The sequence below is a fragment of the Camelus ferus genome, chromosome 7 (genome assembly GCF_009834535.1).
Source record: "Camelus ferus isolate YT-003-E chromosome 7, BCGSAC_Cfer_1.0, whole genome shotgun sequence".
NCBI classification, from domain to species: domain Eukaryota; kingdom Metazoa; phylum Chordata; class Mammalia; order Artiodactyla; family Camelidae; genus Camelus; species Camelus ferus.
The window spans coordinates 10817744-10835499 of NC_045702.1; the positions used below are offsets into that span (position 1 = coordinate 10817744).

At 53.4% G+C, this 17756-nt stretch overlaps 1 protein-coding gene across 3 annotated transcripts in view; it reads right to left on the reverse strand.

The window, feature by feature from the left end:
• Positions 1–17756, reverse strand: part of PLXNA4 (plexin A4) — a 565211-nt gene that overhangs the window by 73834 nt on the left and 473621 nt on the right. For all 3 annotated transcript variants that reach the window (XM_032483354.1, XM_032483355.1, XM_014561902.2), the window contains 3 exons: positions 17215–17314; positions 15859–15973; positions 5932–6132 (listed from right to left, as the gene is read on the reverse strand). In XM_032483354.1, coding sequence (XP_032339245.1) covers positions 5932–6132; positions 15859–15973; positions 17215–17314 — 416 coding nt within the window. The remainder of the gene's footprint in view (positions 1–5931; positions 6133–15858; positions 15974–17214; positions 17315–17756) is intronic.

Genomic DNA, 17756 nt, shown 5'->3' on the forward strand with positions numbered 1-17756 from the left:
ATGGATGTTGGGTAGGCAGCTGATGCTCCCTCCTTCACTGAGAGGAGGACAGTGCAGAACCGGGGGCGTGCATCAGCTGGGGAGGGTCTCAGGCATCTGCAGAGGCTTCTAAAGGAGCTGTTACCATCCTCATCTGGGAAATTGCCCTATAACGCTGAGTTATAGAATGTGCTCCATGGTGAATATGCTGAGACGCCGTCTTCATACAGAAACATAAGTAGGACGTGCGTCCAGCCTGCTTCAGGCTCTGCCCTAGTGCTCCAAAAGTTTTCACTAACTCCTTGGTGAAGATGCCAGGCCAGGAAGCCACACTGGGTGTTTCCCTCACAATGGCGGTGGTTTGCACTGCACCATCCACACTCTCATATAATCTCCCTTGAGACCTATGACACCTGGGCCAGGGCCAGGGCCAGGGTCTAGGCTCAGCCACAGAAGAAAGTGAAGCTCCCCACCCACTGCAGGAACAACAGGGAAGAATTTTTTTGGATCATCCTGTAACTCAGCTGGTGACTCAAGCTTTTCACCATGTAGCCCAGTAACCAACTGCCCAGAGACCAAATTTTTTGCCTCTGGGTGGGTCACTGCAAGTTGTCCTGAGTTTTCTCAAAAAGCCTCTTCTGCTCTAGACTGGCGGTTCTCAGGGTGGCCTATGGGCCACCTTCAGCAGAATCGTGGTTGGGGGGAGGTGAGGTCTTCTAAATGCAGATTCCAGGGCCCCACCAGACCTGCTGAATCGGCATCTCGCGAGACAGGAGTATTTCCAAGGAGGTACTCTAGTGAGTCTGGTGCCGCTAAAGTTAGAGAATCAGTGCTCCTGGCCATCGGCTAGCAGCAGGGAGACAGAGGACTGCCAAGGGGGAAGCATGTAGGAGCAAAAGGAGGGCGGGTGGAGGGGGAGAACACTTTCCAGACGCCCCCTCCCCGTTTCCTCCCCTAGTGAAGCTCCGCTGCCCATCTTCTCACCCCCCTTCTCCAGGGCCCCGTGAGGCACAGGCGGTGACGAGGGCTGGTGTCAGGCTGCTCCAGCCTCTGGGAGGGATGCTGGTGGTGCCTAACTCACCACTGGAGCCAGGCTCCTGCTTCTCTGGGTCCTGGCCAGGACCCAAAGTGGAAGCAACAGGTGGTGCCCAGGGGTGTGCTGGCCAAAGATCAGTAGAATCATCAGGCCTCTCACAGTAACAACCTGAAATCCCCCAGAGAACAAGGCAAGAACTACTGCCTGTGTACGCATCTCGGTGTCTGCATGCACGAATGTGTCTGCATGGTGACTCCAGGAGAGGTCTGTGCACACATCCGTGTTACCTACTCGTTCAGACATGCATGTGCACATGAGCACACACGGGCACACACATGTGCTGCCATGAAGTGGCTCCACAGTACAGGCTATGTGAACGTGGGCAGACGATCTGAGTCTCAGACTCCCCAAGTGTAAAGTGGGAATCACACACAGTGCAAACCTCGTGTGGCTGTTGGGAGGGCTGAAGATAACCATCCGATGCTCTGAGCACAGTGCCTGTCGCAGAGAATGAGCACCCAAATATTACTGTGTAATTTAATCTCTGTGTATACACTTGGGGATGCTGTGCAAAAACATACTTGTGTTCCCTGTGTTTACGTTTATGTGGAATAATAATAGCAGCCCTTACTGAGTGTTTATGCGCCAGACACGCGTACATATGGAGATGTACGCAGACGAGAACACTTATGTGCTCAGATGTGCATGTGTGTTTGTGTGCACGTGTTTCCTTTTTGAAGAAAATTGAAAATAAAAAAGGCTTCCGGATCAAATATGCTGGGCATTGCTTCCTTTTTCTCCCCACCCCATTCCTGAGATCTTGATTCTGTAATATTACAGAAATCATTAATCCTGTGTGCTCCCCCCGAACCCCTTGGTCTCTAGAGAACTCACCCTCCTGCCTGGAGATGTCCCCCCTCCTCCCCCCGCCATGACCTGCATCCAGCAGGGGGAGGGGCAGACAGCTGGGGAGCCAGGACCACTGGCTCCCATCTCCCAGACTCCCCACCTCCACTCCACTTAGCATTTATATAGCTCTCTGTAATCAGTGGGCAGTTAATCTGCACAAAGCCCAGAGCTGAGGAAAGAGTGTTTCAGGCTCCCAGGGGCCAGGGGGTTAAGTGTCTCAATCAAGCTCTGGCACACCACGGCCCAGCTTGTGGATGGCGCTGCTCATCACCTGGGGAGAGTGTAAGCCTCAGCTTCTCTACCTCCAAAAGCAAAGAGAAAACTTCTGTATAACTTAGGCATTCTTCCCTCCAACCATCCTCTTGTCTGAGATACTCTGCTGGAAAATTCTATCGTTCTATTCTCAAGGTAAGATGCCCATCTCCAGGACCCTGCAGGGCTCAGCTGTGCTCCAGTAAAGCAGGAAGGGGAAAAGTGGCCCCTGTTGGTCTCCCCAGCCTTGTTTTGCATGTGGTAAACTGGGACACCCCGAGAAACCATGAGGCCACGTGGGTCGTGGAAGCTGGGCCCAGAGCCCCAGGGCCCGGTGTGGCCCACTTCCTCACGCCATTGCCGGTGAGGGAGAGGCGGGCACCGGGCACTATTATTAGCAGCACTTGACATTTCCTGGAGCCTTGGTCTAAAGGAGGCCACGCACACCCCCCGTGGCTCCCTCCTCCAACTGCCGCCTGTGAGCTGCCCTGTTCTCCTTCTATAGGCCCCCGAGGGCGGCAGTGATTGGCCGATGGCCTGACCCCAAACAGTGGGCTGGAAGTGACCTGCCTGCCCATGCAGCCCTGTGTTGTGCCCGTGCAGAATATTCCTGTGTCTCTCTTTTCCTTCTCTGCCCTCCCCTGAGAACTCGTGGTCACCCACCTCCCTCTGCTGTCATAAACCAGGGAGGGGGCTTTCTCTATTAGATCCTTCCCCTCCCCTCCCCTCATTCCAGAGAGCTCATTTAGGAAATGAAACAACAGTAACTCTTCCTCCACAATCCTCTCTGAGGTAGATCAGACCCTGCTCCCGGGAATAACACCAAGGCTGGGGTATGAACTGCTCAGTTGCTGTTTCTGGCCTAACCTTTCATGAGGGGACATGTTACGAAGCTGGGTTCAAGTTCTGAATTTGCTGCTCACTTGCTGTGGGACCTGGGGCTGGTCACTTGCCCTCTCTGGGCTTCTGAGACGCCTCCCCACCTCTGTCACAGGATCAAGCAAATACTCTCAGGTCTGTTCCTGCCCTGATGGTGTGTTATTTTCCGTAATTACAGTAAGGGAGGCTTGCCCCTGACCATGAGCCCAGCATTTTTTTAAGGAAGTCACTTGACACAGCAAGCGGCACCCTGGCCGAGAGAGCATTAAAATGGGACCCCCCTGAGCCCCTGAAAAGACAGGCTCCTGGGAAGTCAGGGTGAGCCCTCCTCAACTGTGTGATTCCAGAGGGCCCCGGTAGGCAGGGGGGGCCTCCTAGAATCCGCTCTTGGTGGGGCACACCTCCTGTTGCCTCAGTTTCTAAGACTTTAAAATGGTAGAGACAAACTTTCCCATCACTGTCCTTACTCGGGTGTTGAAGTGAAAAGGCAGGCGGAGTCGGCTGAGGGGCTGAGCTGCTTAGGAAGCAGCGCCCTAGGGGCATTGACTGGGGTCCACGGAGGGGACGGAGGCCTGGGCAGGGGGTGCCTAGTCCGGGGGGCAGAGCTCAGTACAGCCCTCCCCACCTCTTGAAGGGAGGGCAGGGGAGCAGGCTGAGGGCTCAGAGGTCACATCGTTTCCTTGGTGGCCAGAGCCTTGGGCTCCCGGGCTCCAGCCCCAGTGTCATGTTCCCATTGTGGCTCTGGTGCCTCCACGTCTCCTGGAGGCAGGTCTGGAGGCGCCAAGCCTGCAAACACTGGAGGCTGGCTGATGGCGCAGGGCCCGTGGACCCCTGTCCAGGGACTGGAGCCTCCAGGGGCTCGAGGCAGAACTGGCCATTGCGTCCTGAGGTTTCAGGATGTGAAACTCCCACACAAGGAGCTGTGGGACCTGTTGATTTCTTAGACCCCAAGAATTTGACATCAAATGCCCACGCTGGAGTTCAGCAGTGCCTTTCCTAGCCCCACTGGTACTGACCAGAGCGCCAGCACCAGGCACCCCAAGAGGGCCCCACAGAGGAGGAGACCTGGCCCCCATCTGCCCAGCTAGTACCTGGAGTACCTTCCTCTACTTCACACAGTAGGGTGGAGCCCGGGGCGCTGGAGGCCCAGTCTCCTGACACCCACATGTCTCTCTAAGGGGAACTCAGAGGCCGCAGATTCTGTCCTCCCTCCTGGCGCCTCTCAGGCCTGGATCCCTGGGGCAGCTTCTCTGAGGAAGCGAGGCTGTTTTCTCCGGGGCCTGAAATCCCGCAAGCCTCCTGCTGAGTCAAATGTGGGTCCAGGCTGACTCTTCCCACAGGGCTTTCTCACTTGGGGAGAATCATTTGAGCCACACTCTTGGGGCTGGTCTGCTCGGCCTTGGGATTTACGAAGAAGCTGGAGGTGTTTAATGTCCCTTTTGTTTGCAGGTTTAATCTGCGGTGCTGCAGAAATCTGCAACATAGCCTGGTCACCAGGGGAGGAGGGAGATGGGAGCGGTGGGGACACATCTGGGGTTTCAGAGGTTGGGAAGCCAACCATCCGTTCAGTCCCTGTAATGCTGAGCATCCTTGGGGCAGCGTGTGGGCCTCTTTGAGCTCCACTTACCCCTAGACTGCTTTCTGCAGGAAGAGGAGGTACTCCCAGGAAGAGTTTTATCTGCGACTCTCCTGGTCCCACACCACACCCCCAAATACAGTCACTACATATAAGTACCCAGAAGCAATGACAAGGATGAATGGGAGGCAGTGTGGTACAGGAGGAGACCCCAGATCTAGGTCTGGCCCTGCCACTCACTAGCTATGTTACCTTGAGCACGTCATTTACCCTCTGGCGCCTCAGGGTCAGCTCAGGGCCCAGCACTTGCCTGCATGGCTCTTCCCACCAGGTGTCCCCTTGGGGTGCCTGATGCTGGCGCTCTGGTCAGTACCAGTGGGACAAGGAAAGGCACTGCTGACTTCCCAAGGCCTGCCTGTGTATCTCATTTGTACTGAAGTATTTCATTCTTAAAAAAGGTCCTCCAAATTGTACAACTCTCAGCTCCACAATCCCAATTCTGGCCCTGCTTCTCTACCTCCAGTTTCTCTTCTCTATAGGTAAGAAGAATGTTAAGGTTTCTTACAGCTTGAAAATGTTCCAAGTCTATAAGTCTAATGTTTGAGCATCAGGGTACAGAGAAGCAGCCCAGAAAGAGAGAATGAGGGAGGGCAGAGCAGTGGCTGGGAAGGCCACAAGGCCAGCGGGGGAACAGACAGGTGGTGCATAGTCACATACACGGCGTGATGCAGGAGGAATCAGGCAAAGGCCGCTGGCAGCAAGAGGCTGCTGACCTGTCATTGGTCCTACATGGTCCTAACGTGGATTTCTAAATATTGGGCAGGGTTTGTGTTGACTCATGCAGCACATCCCGAGCCAGCTCCCTCCTGTTCCAAGTCTCCCTTTGCAGGTGCTGGTCTGCCTCAGAAGCCTCGTGTGCTGGGACCCAGACTCTGTGTGGGTGCACGGGCCACAGTGGGCCTCTGTGGGCTCAGATCAGCCCTGGTAAGAAGGCAGGGCTCCCAGGGCTGCTCTCAGGAAGGAGGATGGACACACCCTGCAAATACATCTGCCCACGAACAGCACTCAGTGGCCCCAAAGCCCCTTGTACCACAGCCCCTGCCTTGGGCAGAGGCCCCTCATCACCACAATAGGGCCACACCTACGGGCAGACACTTGATAAACTCAGCTGGGTGGGCAGGGTTGAGGGAGCACTTGGGTGGGGAGCGGAGTGGTTTTGTGGGTGTCTGGGGCAGTCCTGCCGAGCTGAGCTGACCCAACCCTGGGAAGGGGCCCCGGCGAGGGGCAGGGGGGCACTCACGGAGGTGTTCTGGCACTGCACGCTGGAGCTGTTGAAGCGCAGGGCGGGCACCCTCTGCTCACTGCCCTGGATGCTGAGGATGCACTCGTACCCGCGCTGCCCTGACTGCGGCTGGGGGAGGTTCTTGGCCTTCAGAGTGATGGGCTTGATCACCTCCACGGGAACCAGGATCTTGTCCACTCGCAGCAGCTGGGGGCAGTCCTGTGGACAGACAGTGGGGCTCAGGCTGGGGAGCAGGAAGACGAAGGTGCAGGAGCCCCCTAGACATCCAGACATCAGCCAGATGTTCGCCTGCTGCACCCTCCCAGGGGCTCACCCCGACTTGGCCTGCCCACCCTCCACCCCAGACTGTGGGAGAGGCAGTGAGACTGAGGAACCCCAGGTCCCAGCACCATTGCCTTGAGGCCGCTCTTCATGGAGGTCATCCCCTGCCTCTCTTCAGCTTCCACTTTAATGCACTCTAGACCCTGTGGCTAGTCCCGCTGCTGGTCCCCTCTCAGCACCCCTTCTATCCTAGCATCTGACCCCCTTTCTGGGCATCCCATCCCACTCTGGGCTGACCACCCTTTGCCTCTGTTCCAGATGCCAAGAATTGGGACAGAGGGGCCCATGTGAGCAGCTCCACAGTGATGCAAAGCCCTGGGCCGAGGCTCTGGAATGTGAGTCTGGCCACAGCAGGAGGGGATAGGAGGACCTTCCATAGGCAGACTGAGTCTGGCATTCGGGAATGTTCTGGAATGAGCCCCAGAGGCCTTTTAAGTCCAGAAGCTTCTGACCGAGAGCTGGGGAGGGCCTGACCCCAAGGAAATGCCCCTCAGAGCAGGTACACACTGAGCCCCTTCCAGATGGGTATGCTCATTCCCAAGCCAAAGGGGACCCCGAATGCATCTGGAGACAGAGGAAACGAGTCACTGGGCCCCTTTTGCTGGGGCAATCAGCTCTGTCGAGGGGTGGCGGGGAGTGGACAATGAGATCAAATAAGGTGTGTGGTACTCTGCTCAGATGAGAGGTGGGAGCTTGTGTGTTGCTGGATGCTCAGGAGTAGGTGGAAGGGAGCAGGTACCCCAGGCTGACAGCCTAGGCAGGAGTGAGGCCCTGTGTTAGGCAGGTCCCGCCATCCCCAGACTCCTCCAGCTGCGGCACTGTTTGGGGTGCGCTGACTGAGACAGACTGCTTGGGGCGTGCTTCTGGGCAGGCTGGCCACGGGACGCACAGCTCACACACCCTGCGAGGACTCTCCCCCCAGCCCCAGCACTCCTCCCCAGCAGAGTGAGGCAGAAAGGTGGCCGGGGGAAGGGCAGATGGGAGGGGTCCCGGGCAATCAGGCACTGGGCAGCTGGCCCTCCTGGTGAGCCCCTCTGTCACTGAAAGCTGGGAGGGAGAAGAGCTTTAGGGCAGCTGCGCTTCTGACCAGCTCGGGAGCCCAGAGCCCATCACACACGACACCCCCACTTTGAGACTCAACGTCCTCATCTGTCAGCTGGGCGGGATCCAAGGACCCTTTCAGCTCTGACCAGTCCTGATTCCATGATTTGGGTCATCTCACCTCTGTGCTTCCTGTTGACCCTGTAGCCTTGCTTCAGGGAGCACTCCAGGCCCATTAAACAACCCCCAACTCTCCTCCAGGCTGCCCGTGCCTTGATCCTGAAAAGCAGCTAAGTGAGGAGCCGCAGACCCAGCAATCCACTTCTGGGTTTGCATCCAAAGGAACTGGAAGCAGGGTCTGAACTTGACACCCAAGGTCACAGAACAAAACTCACAACAGCCAAAAGGTGGAAGCAACCAAGACAGACGGAGGGTAAACACAACGTGCTATATACATACAATGGGATATGATTCAGCTTTAAAAAGGAAGGGATTCTAACACGCGATGTCCCGGATGAACACTGACAACATTATGCTGGGTGACATAAGCCAGTCACTGTATACAGACAAACACGACACGATTCCTCTCATACGAGGTAGGCAGGGCAGTCAAATTCAGAGACCGAAGGCAGAATAGTGGTTTCTGGGGGAGTAGAGAGGGGAGGTTAGTGTTCAATGGGCGCAGAGTTTCCGCTGGGGAAGATGAACAGAGCTCTGGAGATGGATGGTGGTGATGGTTGCACAACGTGAATGCACTTCATGCCACTAAACTACACTTAAAACTGGCTAAGGCAGGATATTTTATGATTTGTGCATTTCACCACAGTTTAAAATAAATACAGAAAACAAAGAGGAGCAGCAGGGAGGCAGGCCAGCTGGAGAGAGAGGGGATGGAGGACATGCCCTGAAGCCCGCCTATGGCCCTGGGGCTCAGGGACTCTAGGGACCTGGAGGTCCAGCACAGAGAGGGGGCCTTAGAGCCTCACCCCGCACTCTTGCCTTTGTCGCCCTCTCCGCTCCTCGCTGAGGCAAGATGAGAACTCAGGACCCAGAGAAGACAAGAGTAATCTCTGCAAAGGACTAAGTGGGGGTGGGGGTGGGGGAGGTGTGTGATGTTGGAGACTCCAGAGGGGTGGTCTGTGACAGGTGGGGAGTGAGCCAGAGGGTCCGGCCCAGCCCTGACTTCACGCTTCCTGCTACCTGAGGCCCCGGCAGCTCTCCCTCCCCTAAAGCACACCTGGCCTGACCTTGCCCCCTGCTGCATCCGCATCTGCAGGGGAGCCTGCGGTGTGTTGCATGTGGAGGAACAGCACGTGTGCTGGGCTCTCTCATCTCCACGGCCCACAGGGAGATGTGGCAACCCTGGTGCCCCAAGGGTGTCTGAAGCTGAGTCCTCTGAACCAACTAAGGATCCCTTCTACTTTGCAAAGGAGAAAAACCAAGGCGGGGAGAGGGAAATGATGGTTGCCACACTAGGCGAAGTAAGCCAGAAAGAGGAACAAAAATACCATATGATGTCACATACATGTGGAATCTAAAAAAATGACACAAGTGAACTTATTTACAAAATAGAAAACAAACTTAAGGTTACCAGGGGGAAAGGGGGTGTGTGTGGAGGGATAAATTAGGAGTTTGGAGTTATACCAACTACTATATATAAAACAGATAAACAATAAGGTCCTACTGTGTAGCACAGGGAACTATATTCAATGCCTTGTAGTAGCCTATAATGAAAAAGCATATAAAAGGAATATATATATATAACTGAATCACTAAGCTGTACACCAGAAATTAATGCAACATTGTAAACTAACTATACTTCAATAAAATTAAAAAAAAAAAATGGTTCAGTGTCAGCAGACGTGCCAGCAGCTGAAGAACTCGAATGCCAGCCCATCCTCTTTCCTCCCCTTAACCAAACAGGCAAGTTCTCACTGGCAGGGAGGACCACCTTAGGATGGGGTGGTGGGTCAGAAGGATCTCCCAGAGGTGGGACTAGGGGGCTTCAGACCCCTCCTGTGGTGGGCCTAGGGGTTAGACTGGTTCTGGTCCAGGATACAGAAGCTAAGCCTCTCTCTCTTCCCCTGGAAGAGTCTCACCAAGTTCTCTAATGAGTTCCTGATTGCCAGTGGCCCCATAAAGGCCTAGTTTGCATATAAAAAGGTTGGCGGCTCTGAGACTAAGTTCATTAATAATAATTGGAGAAGCCCAGGGCTGGGCTGGGCCCATTTTCCTCTGGTGGCACTGCTGATTGACCCCAGTGTCCCTCCTAATTGGAATGTAAAATGGCAACTTTTCCCCAGGCAACAAGGCAAGAAGGGACCATTGCCACCGTGCTGCCCCCTCCTGCCACCTCAGCTCCCCAGACCCTGCCTGGCTCATGCTGAGATCCCGGGTACCAAACCACCTCTGAGTCTGATGCTCACGGGGAATTGCAGAGCAACTCCACGTTTCTCCATGGCTGGCGTTCATGCCCTGCTTCCCAGCACTGCGGTCATCGTCGGGGGCTCAGGCCATGCAGGTCGTGTCCTTACCTTTGAGATTTCTTAACTCGAAAGAACCTAGTTGGAGAATCTTATAAGTATGAGGGCAAGTCCATCTTCCTCCTGCTAATTTCTGTCTTGAAAGAGCTCTAAACATTGCTTGGCTTCACTACAAATGAGGATTAAAAACATCCTCCACAGGGTCATTTGGGGGCAGTCCATGAACGACCGCATATAAGGCACCTGGCACAGAGGGAGCAAGCACTCAACAAACATTTCTTCTTTTCCAGCTCTTCCTCCTCAGCTCAGGCTGCACCTTGTCCCTCAGCTACTCCCCGTTCCTACCTCATTTCCCAAGGATCCATCTCCCCTGCTTCCTCCAATGTGTGCCTTTCCATAAACATCCCGTCAGCCCCCACCGTCCAGCTTATCCATCCCTCCTAGGCTTCAGAGCCCAACAATTTCAACAGCTCCCAGTGCCCCAAACACAGGGGGGATGGGTAGGGAGGTCCCAGCTCCAGCCACTGCTCACCTAACATCAGTCCCCACTTCTGGAATGTTCCCTATGCTCTGGGACAGGACCTCCACCAGACAACCATGTGGCTTTGGGCAAGTCCCTAAACCCTCTGGGTCTCCTCATCCATAAATGAAGAAGCTGGTTTGGATTTGATGAATTTTATGGTCCTAGTTTTATTATTAACCCAGTAGATGACCTGGGATACATCCTTTCCGAAGCTCAGTTTTCCTGTCTCAAAAATGGGTAACCATGTCTACTCAACTAGCTCCAAGCGTGGTATTCAAAAGATCAACCACTGCACGCTGGAGAGGGCGGGGGGCTTTGTGGGGGAGGTTGGTCTCCTGAAAGCACCATTTAACCTACCAGGAGGGAAGTATTTTAATATCTTAATAAGTGTTATATTGCAAGGTATAGTCATACAGGTGGGTATGGCCCTGCTAGGCAGTGTGTGATACTGTTACTCTAGCTAGCACAATTTACACGGCACAAGGGGTACAAGGATTCAGCCCAGTGCATTCCACCACCTCCATTACCTTGCACGTATTTTGCCATGTGCTGTCTTGTTTCTTGGTACAACACACTCCCGTGTCCACGGGAAAGAAATTAAGGACACAGTTCCCTCGCTCAGTTCTCACAATGACCATGAGTAAAACATTCTCACCATCATCCTACTGACATTTATCCCCAGATGATGATCTCGCTGCTATAGAATTCCTCAAAAACATACTGCCCTTCTCTTTTCAAGGAAGATATTTCTCTGAACAATCATTTGAAAGGGCCAGCTCTTGGAGGGTGGAAAACACCTGCATTTAACAAGATTATTTGGAGACAAATGCATGCAATAAGCACCAGTTCCCTTGGAGGCTGTTTTGCCCATGGCAGCATCCTGCAGTTGTAAGAAAGGACTTTGGGGTGGGGAGAGGGGTGGCTTGAGGCACAAGAAGATCTTTAAGGTCTTGGCTTTCAAGGGATGGCTCCAGCGAGCTCTAGGTCCACTGCCCAGCCCTGGGCACATTTTAGTTTCCACTGAAACGCACACAGAAGTAGAGATAGCACTGCTAATTGCAGGGGGAGCATGAACACCAAGCCAACCCATGAGAGCAAAAAAGATGCCCTTCCGTCTACCATGTCCCATGTCAGTGGCTGCTTTATACAGAGATTTCATTGCATATTTAAATAATTGAGCAGGAACATAAAGAATGCTGCCCAGCTGGGAGAGGAAAAGCTGCCTTCAGGGCTGGTGCTGCCTGGGGAGGGGGTGGTAGGTAGGCTGTGGATTTACAGCCCTTAGTGTGTTTACAAGATGAGGGCTCTAATTCTCCCAGTTGTTACAGCAAGACTGGGGGGATGTGAAGCTCTGGGGACAGGGCACAGGGCGGGGGCAGCACTGAGGGGCAGCTAAGGAATAAGTGATTTGCAAGTTACCCTTCCCCACCATGTCACCACAGCCCGCATCAATTCCAAAGACAAGGCAGCACCAGCCCCAACCAACCCCCCAAATTTACCCTCCCCTTCTCAGACCCGTGGTGCCCAAGGCAAAAAGGCAATGTGCCATATATTTTCTTGCTGTTCCCCAAGTTCATAATGCCATCAGCGTGATCTATGACGCGCTGGTTTATGGAGAGAGCAAAGTAATAATACAGAAAGGAAATACCCATAACCTTAAGCTGGGGAGGGGCAGATGAGATGGATGGAAAGTGCAGCTGAGTGGAGAAATGGCAGCCCAGTAATGGAAGCTGCAGCGGGGGTGGCGCATGGTGGAAGCAGCTTCTTTAGCTGGGCTTGGCTTTGCTTTCTCAAAGGAGGGTGAAAGGCACGGCAAGGGTGGTTTTGTGTCCTCGGGTTGGGTCCCAGGAATGGCTCCTCTGCACGAGGGGGAGCGGAGTCACTGCCAAGGCCAGCTGGCCTGATCTCCTTCACGTCTGGTCTGGGGTAAATGCCCTTGGCCCGCCCCGTCCCTGGGCATGGGGATATTTCAGCACCAGGGGCAAGCAGCCATCTGGGGCCGGACCTTCCCTGCCTTACCAGCCTTCCCAAGGAGGACTGACCTTGGGATTGGCAGGTTTCCTGATACCTGTCCTGGCTACAGATTCATCTCAGGGGTATGGGGGTGGGAGGGGATTTGGGGAGGAACTTTCAAGCACAGCTTTGGAAATCAAATAGAATTCATTTTGCCTCTTCTGATCTTACAACTGTTCTCTGGAGTAAACACTCTGGTTGAACTTCAAGAAGAGAGGGGCTGCGGGAACCTCCTCTCGGAGCCTGTACACAGTAGGCCAGATGTACCTTGCCTTCAGCTCACTTTGCTTTTCAGTTTGGATGAGAAATAACAGCAAAATAGTCCATCATGGAAAAATGTTTGTCAATAGATTTGTTTTTCCATGGAACTTCACCTTTATTCCCTAAGGGATCGCTGTTATTAAGTGTGTAGGCCTGATGGGGGTTCAGGTCCCCCATCAGAGGAGCCTGCGGATTCCAAAGCCACTTGGAGACCAGTGGCCCCCCTGCTTGGTGGAGGTGAGAGCATGGCCCTGTCCGTGGCTGCCCCGGTGAAAGGCCGTTTCAGTGGGAAGCAAGGAGTCTCAGCTGATACCGGGAGAACAGGACTGAGAGCAGGGAGGCTCTGTGGTCCCACTTCCCCTTACCTTTCTCTCCCTCTTCTTTTTGGTACCCAGGGTCTGGCAGCTGATCTAAAGACCGAGGGTTGTTATCACAATGCCATCATTAGTTGAAACAAAATCAGTCCTTGTAACTGGAATATAGTTACTATAAACGACATATATTATTGGGCACTCTATTTCTAATAATTGTAATTATGCAGGAATACTTGCCATTAATATACTAACAACAATGATCAACCAGTTCTCTGTTCCAGACCAATAACTTCACCTGAATGCAGGCTTTGTGCAGGGGGAAAATAAAGAGGTAATTCAACATGCCTGGTGATAGTCAACAAAGCCAGTGTTGGAACTGGAAGACGCCGGGATGAAGGCCTTCCTGGGGATACAGGATGCTGCCGGGGAGGTGGAGCCCACCTGGTGGCCTCCCTCTTGGCCAGCAAAAGGCCCCCGTCTGCATCCCCACACTCAAAGGCTGAAAGCAAAGGAAGACCCGGGGACTTCCAGAAGAATCACGGGGCCTGGGTCTCCCCCTCATTCCTGGCATGGGTCTGGGCCTGGAAACCCAGAGGAGCTGCAGGCCTGAGGCTGCATGTGAGCCCCCTGTTGGGCAGAGCTGGGAGACCCAGGCTGCACTTGGACACTCACCTGGTAAGACCCACGCTCTGGGTGTGGATTTCTCTGCGGTGCTCTCCAGATTATTTCCGCTGACAACTACAGAACTTGAGAGATCGTGTGGACCAATGGTCCCATTTTACACATGTCTAAATACAGATCTAGAGATCTCTTACACACCTTTAAACCTCCCACAATGCCTCAAATATGGGAAATGCTCAGGAACTGGGTGACGTAGGATGACCGGTGACACATAGCAACGCTTCCAAGTATGCTATGGATAAGCCCTTCCCCTGGCGTGGAGGGAGGACGCTCGTGTCTGGGGGCTTCCACAAAATCGCCTTTCAAGTGTGCAGTTTTCTTTTTTATCCCTCATCCCTGCTACTAGCCCTTTCCAGAAACAAAAATATAGAAAACAAAACAATGACATTAAAAAAAAATCATCTTATTTCTGTTAGCAGTCAGGGGCTTTCGTCTAAGCTCTGAGGGCAATGACCTATCTCCTTCTGCTGTCCTAAAATGTCTGGAATTGGCCAAAAGTCCACAAATATTCATTTACTTCTTTTCCCCTTGGTACAGTCTCTAGGAAATCACTGTTACAATGACCATCATGAGGTGGTCAACTCTGGCCTCTCCTCTGTGACATATTCAAAACGGCCCATTATTGAGCCGGGTAGAATGCAACCTCCAAGCTCGCTCCAGAAGTACGGCTGTAAAACTTCCTTCTCTTAGAATGAATAAGCATCCAAGAAAAAGAGAAGCCATAGTTAATTCCATGCAGTGATGTGATACAGGAGGCACGGTGATTCCAAGCTACCTGGGAGCCTGTCACAGCGATGCCTTGCCAGGCTCACCATAAAATGGCTCACATAAATTGGAGAGTTGGAGGGCCACAGTGGTGGGTTGGCCCTTCTCCACCGGAATCACTCCTGCTCAGCCCTCAGAGCCTGGGAAATGGGATCTGGGGCTCGGAGTTTCTCATCATCAGGTGCATTTTTTCTGGGTGAGGCGAGCCCAGCGCAGCAGGTGCCGGGGGTGGCGTGTCCATCTTGCTTCCCTTTCAGCCTCATAGACAAGGCAGCTTCCCTACCGCCATTAAGGCTTGGGTCCAAGTTAGTGGTGTGGAAGTCAGGGGGAGGGGATGAGGGCACTGTGGCAGGCCCCTCTGTCCTCATCAGGGCCCTCCTGTCCCCCAAACGGCCCTTGTGCTTCCTGAGCCCGGACAGTTCCCTGCCCTCACAGCCATGGGGTTTGCCGCATGGTCACGGCACCCGTGTGGGTGTGTAAACAGGGCTGGAAGGCACACCCAAGACACAGGGTTGGGGGGTGTTGGAGCCTGTCTGAGTCCAGTGTTGGCTGAGAGAGTGCTCTGTCCCTGCACCCAGTGGCATCTAACCAACATGATACAGATATAGAAATACAATCTTTCTATCCTTCTATTCTAAATAACAGCATTCTAAAGCCGCCACTCTGCTCAGAACCACTCGCCCAATGGCTGGAGTCACACAAGCACTATGTTTGAACAACACCAGACTTTTCCAAAGTGTTTTTACACCCATTATCTTTGAGGTCTTTGCCCACACACTGACATTCTAAGAGAGGAAACTACATAGGCGTAGAGTATTTCTATTACGGTGATGAATAGTTTTCAAGGATAAGACTAAAGACAAGGCAGGAACAGAAGGAGCATCTTAGCCACGGAGCCCAACGCTGTCTCAGTGGTTCCCAGACTAGACGGTGCAGCAGAATCGCACACAGAGCCGACCCCACCCCAGGCTCTCACCCTGCCGGCCTGGGTGGAGTGGGAGGCTCTGCGTTCCTAACAAGTTCCTGGTTAAGCTGATGCTGCTGGACTGGGGACCACAGCTTGAGGACCACCTCTCTGGTGGGTGAGTGACCATCCTTTCATTCTTGTTCTTCTCTCCCTTTCACTCAACTTGACTTCTTTGATCTCTTTAGACAGTGCTCCGAGGGACAGCTGAGGAGTCTGTACACAGTCCTGCCGTGTACTTAAAGATTATTTTTAGGACACACACACACACACACACACACACACACACACACACTCAGCTCTCTGAAATGGTCCGGGACTCCCCTGGCTACAGTGACCTGGAATGCACTTCTGTCTGTAACTGAACCCCTAGGACTGACCCAGAGCGCAGAGCTTTGCTTGTTTACTGATTTTGAGACGTGGACCCTTAAGAGTCGGGGTTGGGGAGGAAGACGGGGGTTCTGCGGTATTTCCCTCTGTTTTCTCTTAAGGGAAGGCCTACCTGTGTGTCCCATGCTCACAGCAAGTGGCACTCAGTGCTCTGGCTGCGGGACCTACCTCAGGCAGCTTCACCCGGCCTTCCTGGAAGGAGCAAGTCTTGGGGTCATGGGTGCAGACGTGCCGGTATTTACACCAGTGGCAGCGGTACGGGCTCTCCACGCAAGATAGGCACCTGCGCACAGAGGGGGAAGAGGCACAGGTCACAGCACCTGCATGAACCCAAAGCAGAAAGCCTACGACTCTAGAGCCCAGCAAAAAATGTTTTAATAGCGGGAGGAACCACCTTCAAACACTCAGGAAGAGCAGATCTTACAAAAACCCATCCCTTTTCTCTCCCAGTCCTCAGGAAGCCAGGAGCCCCTGGCCTCCTCCCCCTCACTCAGGTGGTTGACACCCTGGTCCCCCAGAGCCTCACTAACCACCCTCCATTTTTAAAGGATGAGGCTGTCTTTGCTGAATTGGGGAACAGTGAGGTCTGGAGTAGTGGGGCTCACCCAGAGGGGGCTTAAGAGTTAGGGCAAGCAGTGAAATTGACTTTTAATTCAAACTGACTCCAGGCTCTTGGCTGACAGGGACCCACATGCAGCCAGCCTGGCAGGGGAAGGTCCTGTAGCAGCTCCCTCAGTGCGAGGGCTCCGGCAGAGCTGGTCACCCTGCCTCTACGCATTATTCCCAGGAAACACAGGCAACCTTATAAAAGCTCCTACTTGCTTAGAATCCAACATGGTTCCCTTCTTCCAAAGGGTCATGTCATGGAGGCTAAGCCATTCATGGTGTCCAGGTCCACTGTCCCCACGTGTGTCTGGTGCTTCAGCCAAGAACAGGCCATGCTCTCCCCATGCTGTCCTTCTGCCTGGAGTACCATTTCCTCTGCCTCACCATCTCGTCCTCTTTCTTTGACCAACAGAGACTTGGTCTCCCTGGGCCTTTATCCCCTTAGTCCCTTTGTGTATGTCTCTGGGACAGTGCTGGTCTTGCTCTATTATATTTTACTTATTCACGTCCTGTTCATCCACTAGGCTGAATGGATGGGATGAGTCTTTGCATCTTATTAATTTTTGATCCTCCCTGTCCAATGAGTAACACATTGTCCTGCACATGGTAGATGCTTAAAATCATTTTACGGACTGATGGAAACTTCGAACATGATTTCATCTATCTACTCGACTTTCCTAGGTCACCAAGTGGTAAAGCCATGGCAAGCTCTGTGGGAAGAAGCAGGAAGAGAATTCCAGTGTTGAAGCAATCTAGCAGGGGGGACGGGCTGCCTCTTACTGGGGACCCCAGAGAGCCAAGCTCATTCTAGCCTCTTTCCATTAACCCTGTGGGTGCCAGAAGAGGAAGTCTTCTCTCTTTGGATGAACCTTGACCCCAGAAATGGAGCTGAGTGAGGTGGGGGAGGGGAGCACTTACGAATTGTGGACGCTGCAGTTGTAGAAGACAAAGCTGGTGCTGGCAAAGGTCATGCCCGTCTCCTTCGACTTGAGATGCAGCTGGACGACATGATGGTCCCCTGTGGGCGGAGCCAGTCATGAGGTCAGGGGTAAGGCCATGGCCCCGGGTCAGGGTCCCACCAAGAGTAAGGCACTGTGGGAGAGGGGAGCCCGCTCCCCAGGGGTGCTCTCAGCTCTAACAGGACTCGGATTCAGCTGGGCCCTGTCCCCAGGACCACCCTAAGAACAGCTACAGAGGGCAGTTCTGATCTATTCCTCCTTCTGCATTGTCTTCCTGGCACTCACCTCTCATTTGCTCACCAGGTCCTTTCTCACACACACACACACACACACACACACACACACACACACACACCGTGACAGGTATTCAAGTGTGCACTCACATGCATGATGTGCCTGCCGGACTCACAGAATTACAAATGCACACGTTGATTAGCTACTAGGAGAAACATGTAGATTCTGCAATGCTGCCACAAACTACACAAGAGGGTTTGCATGTCT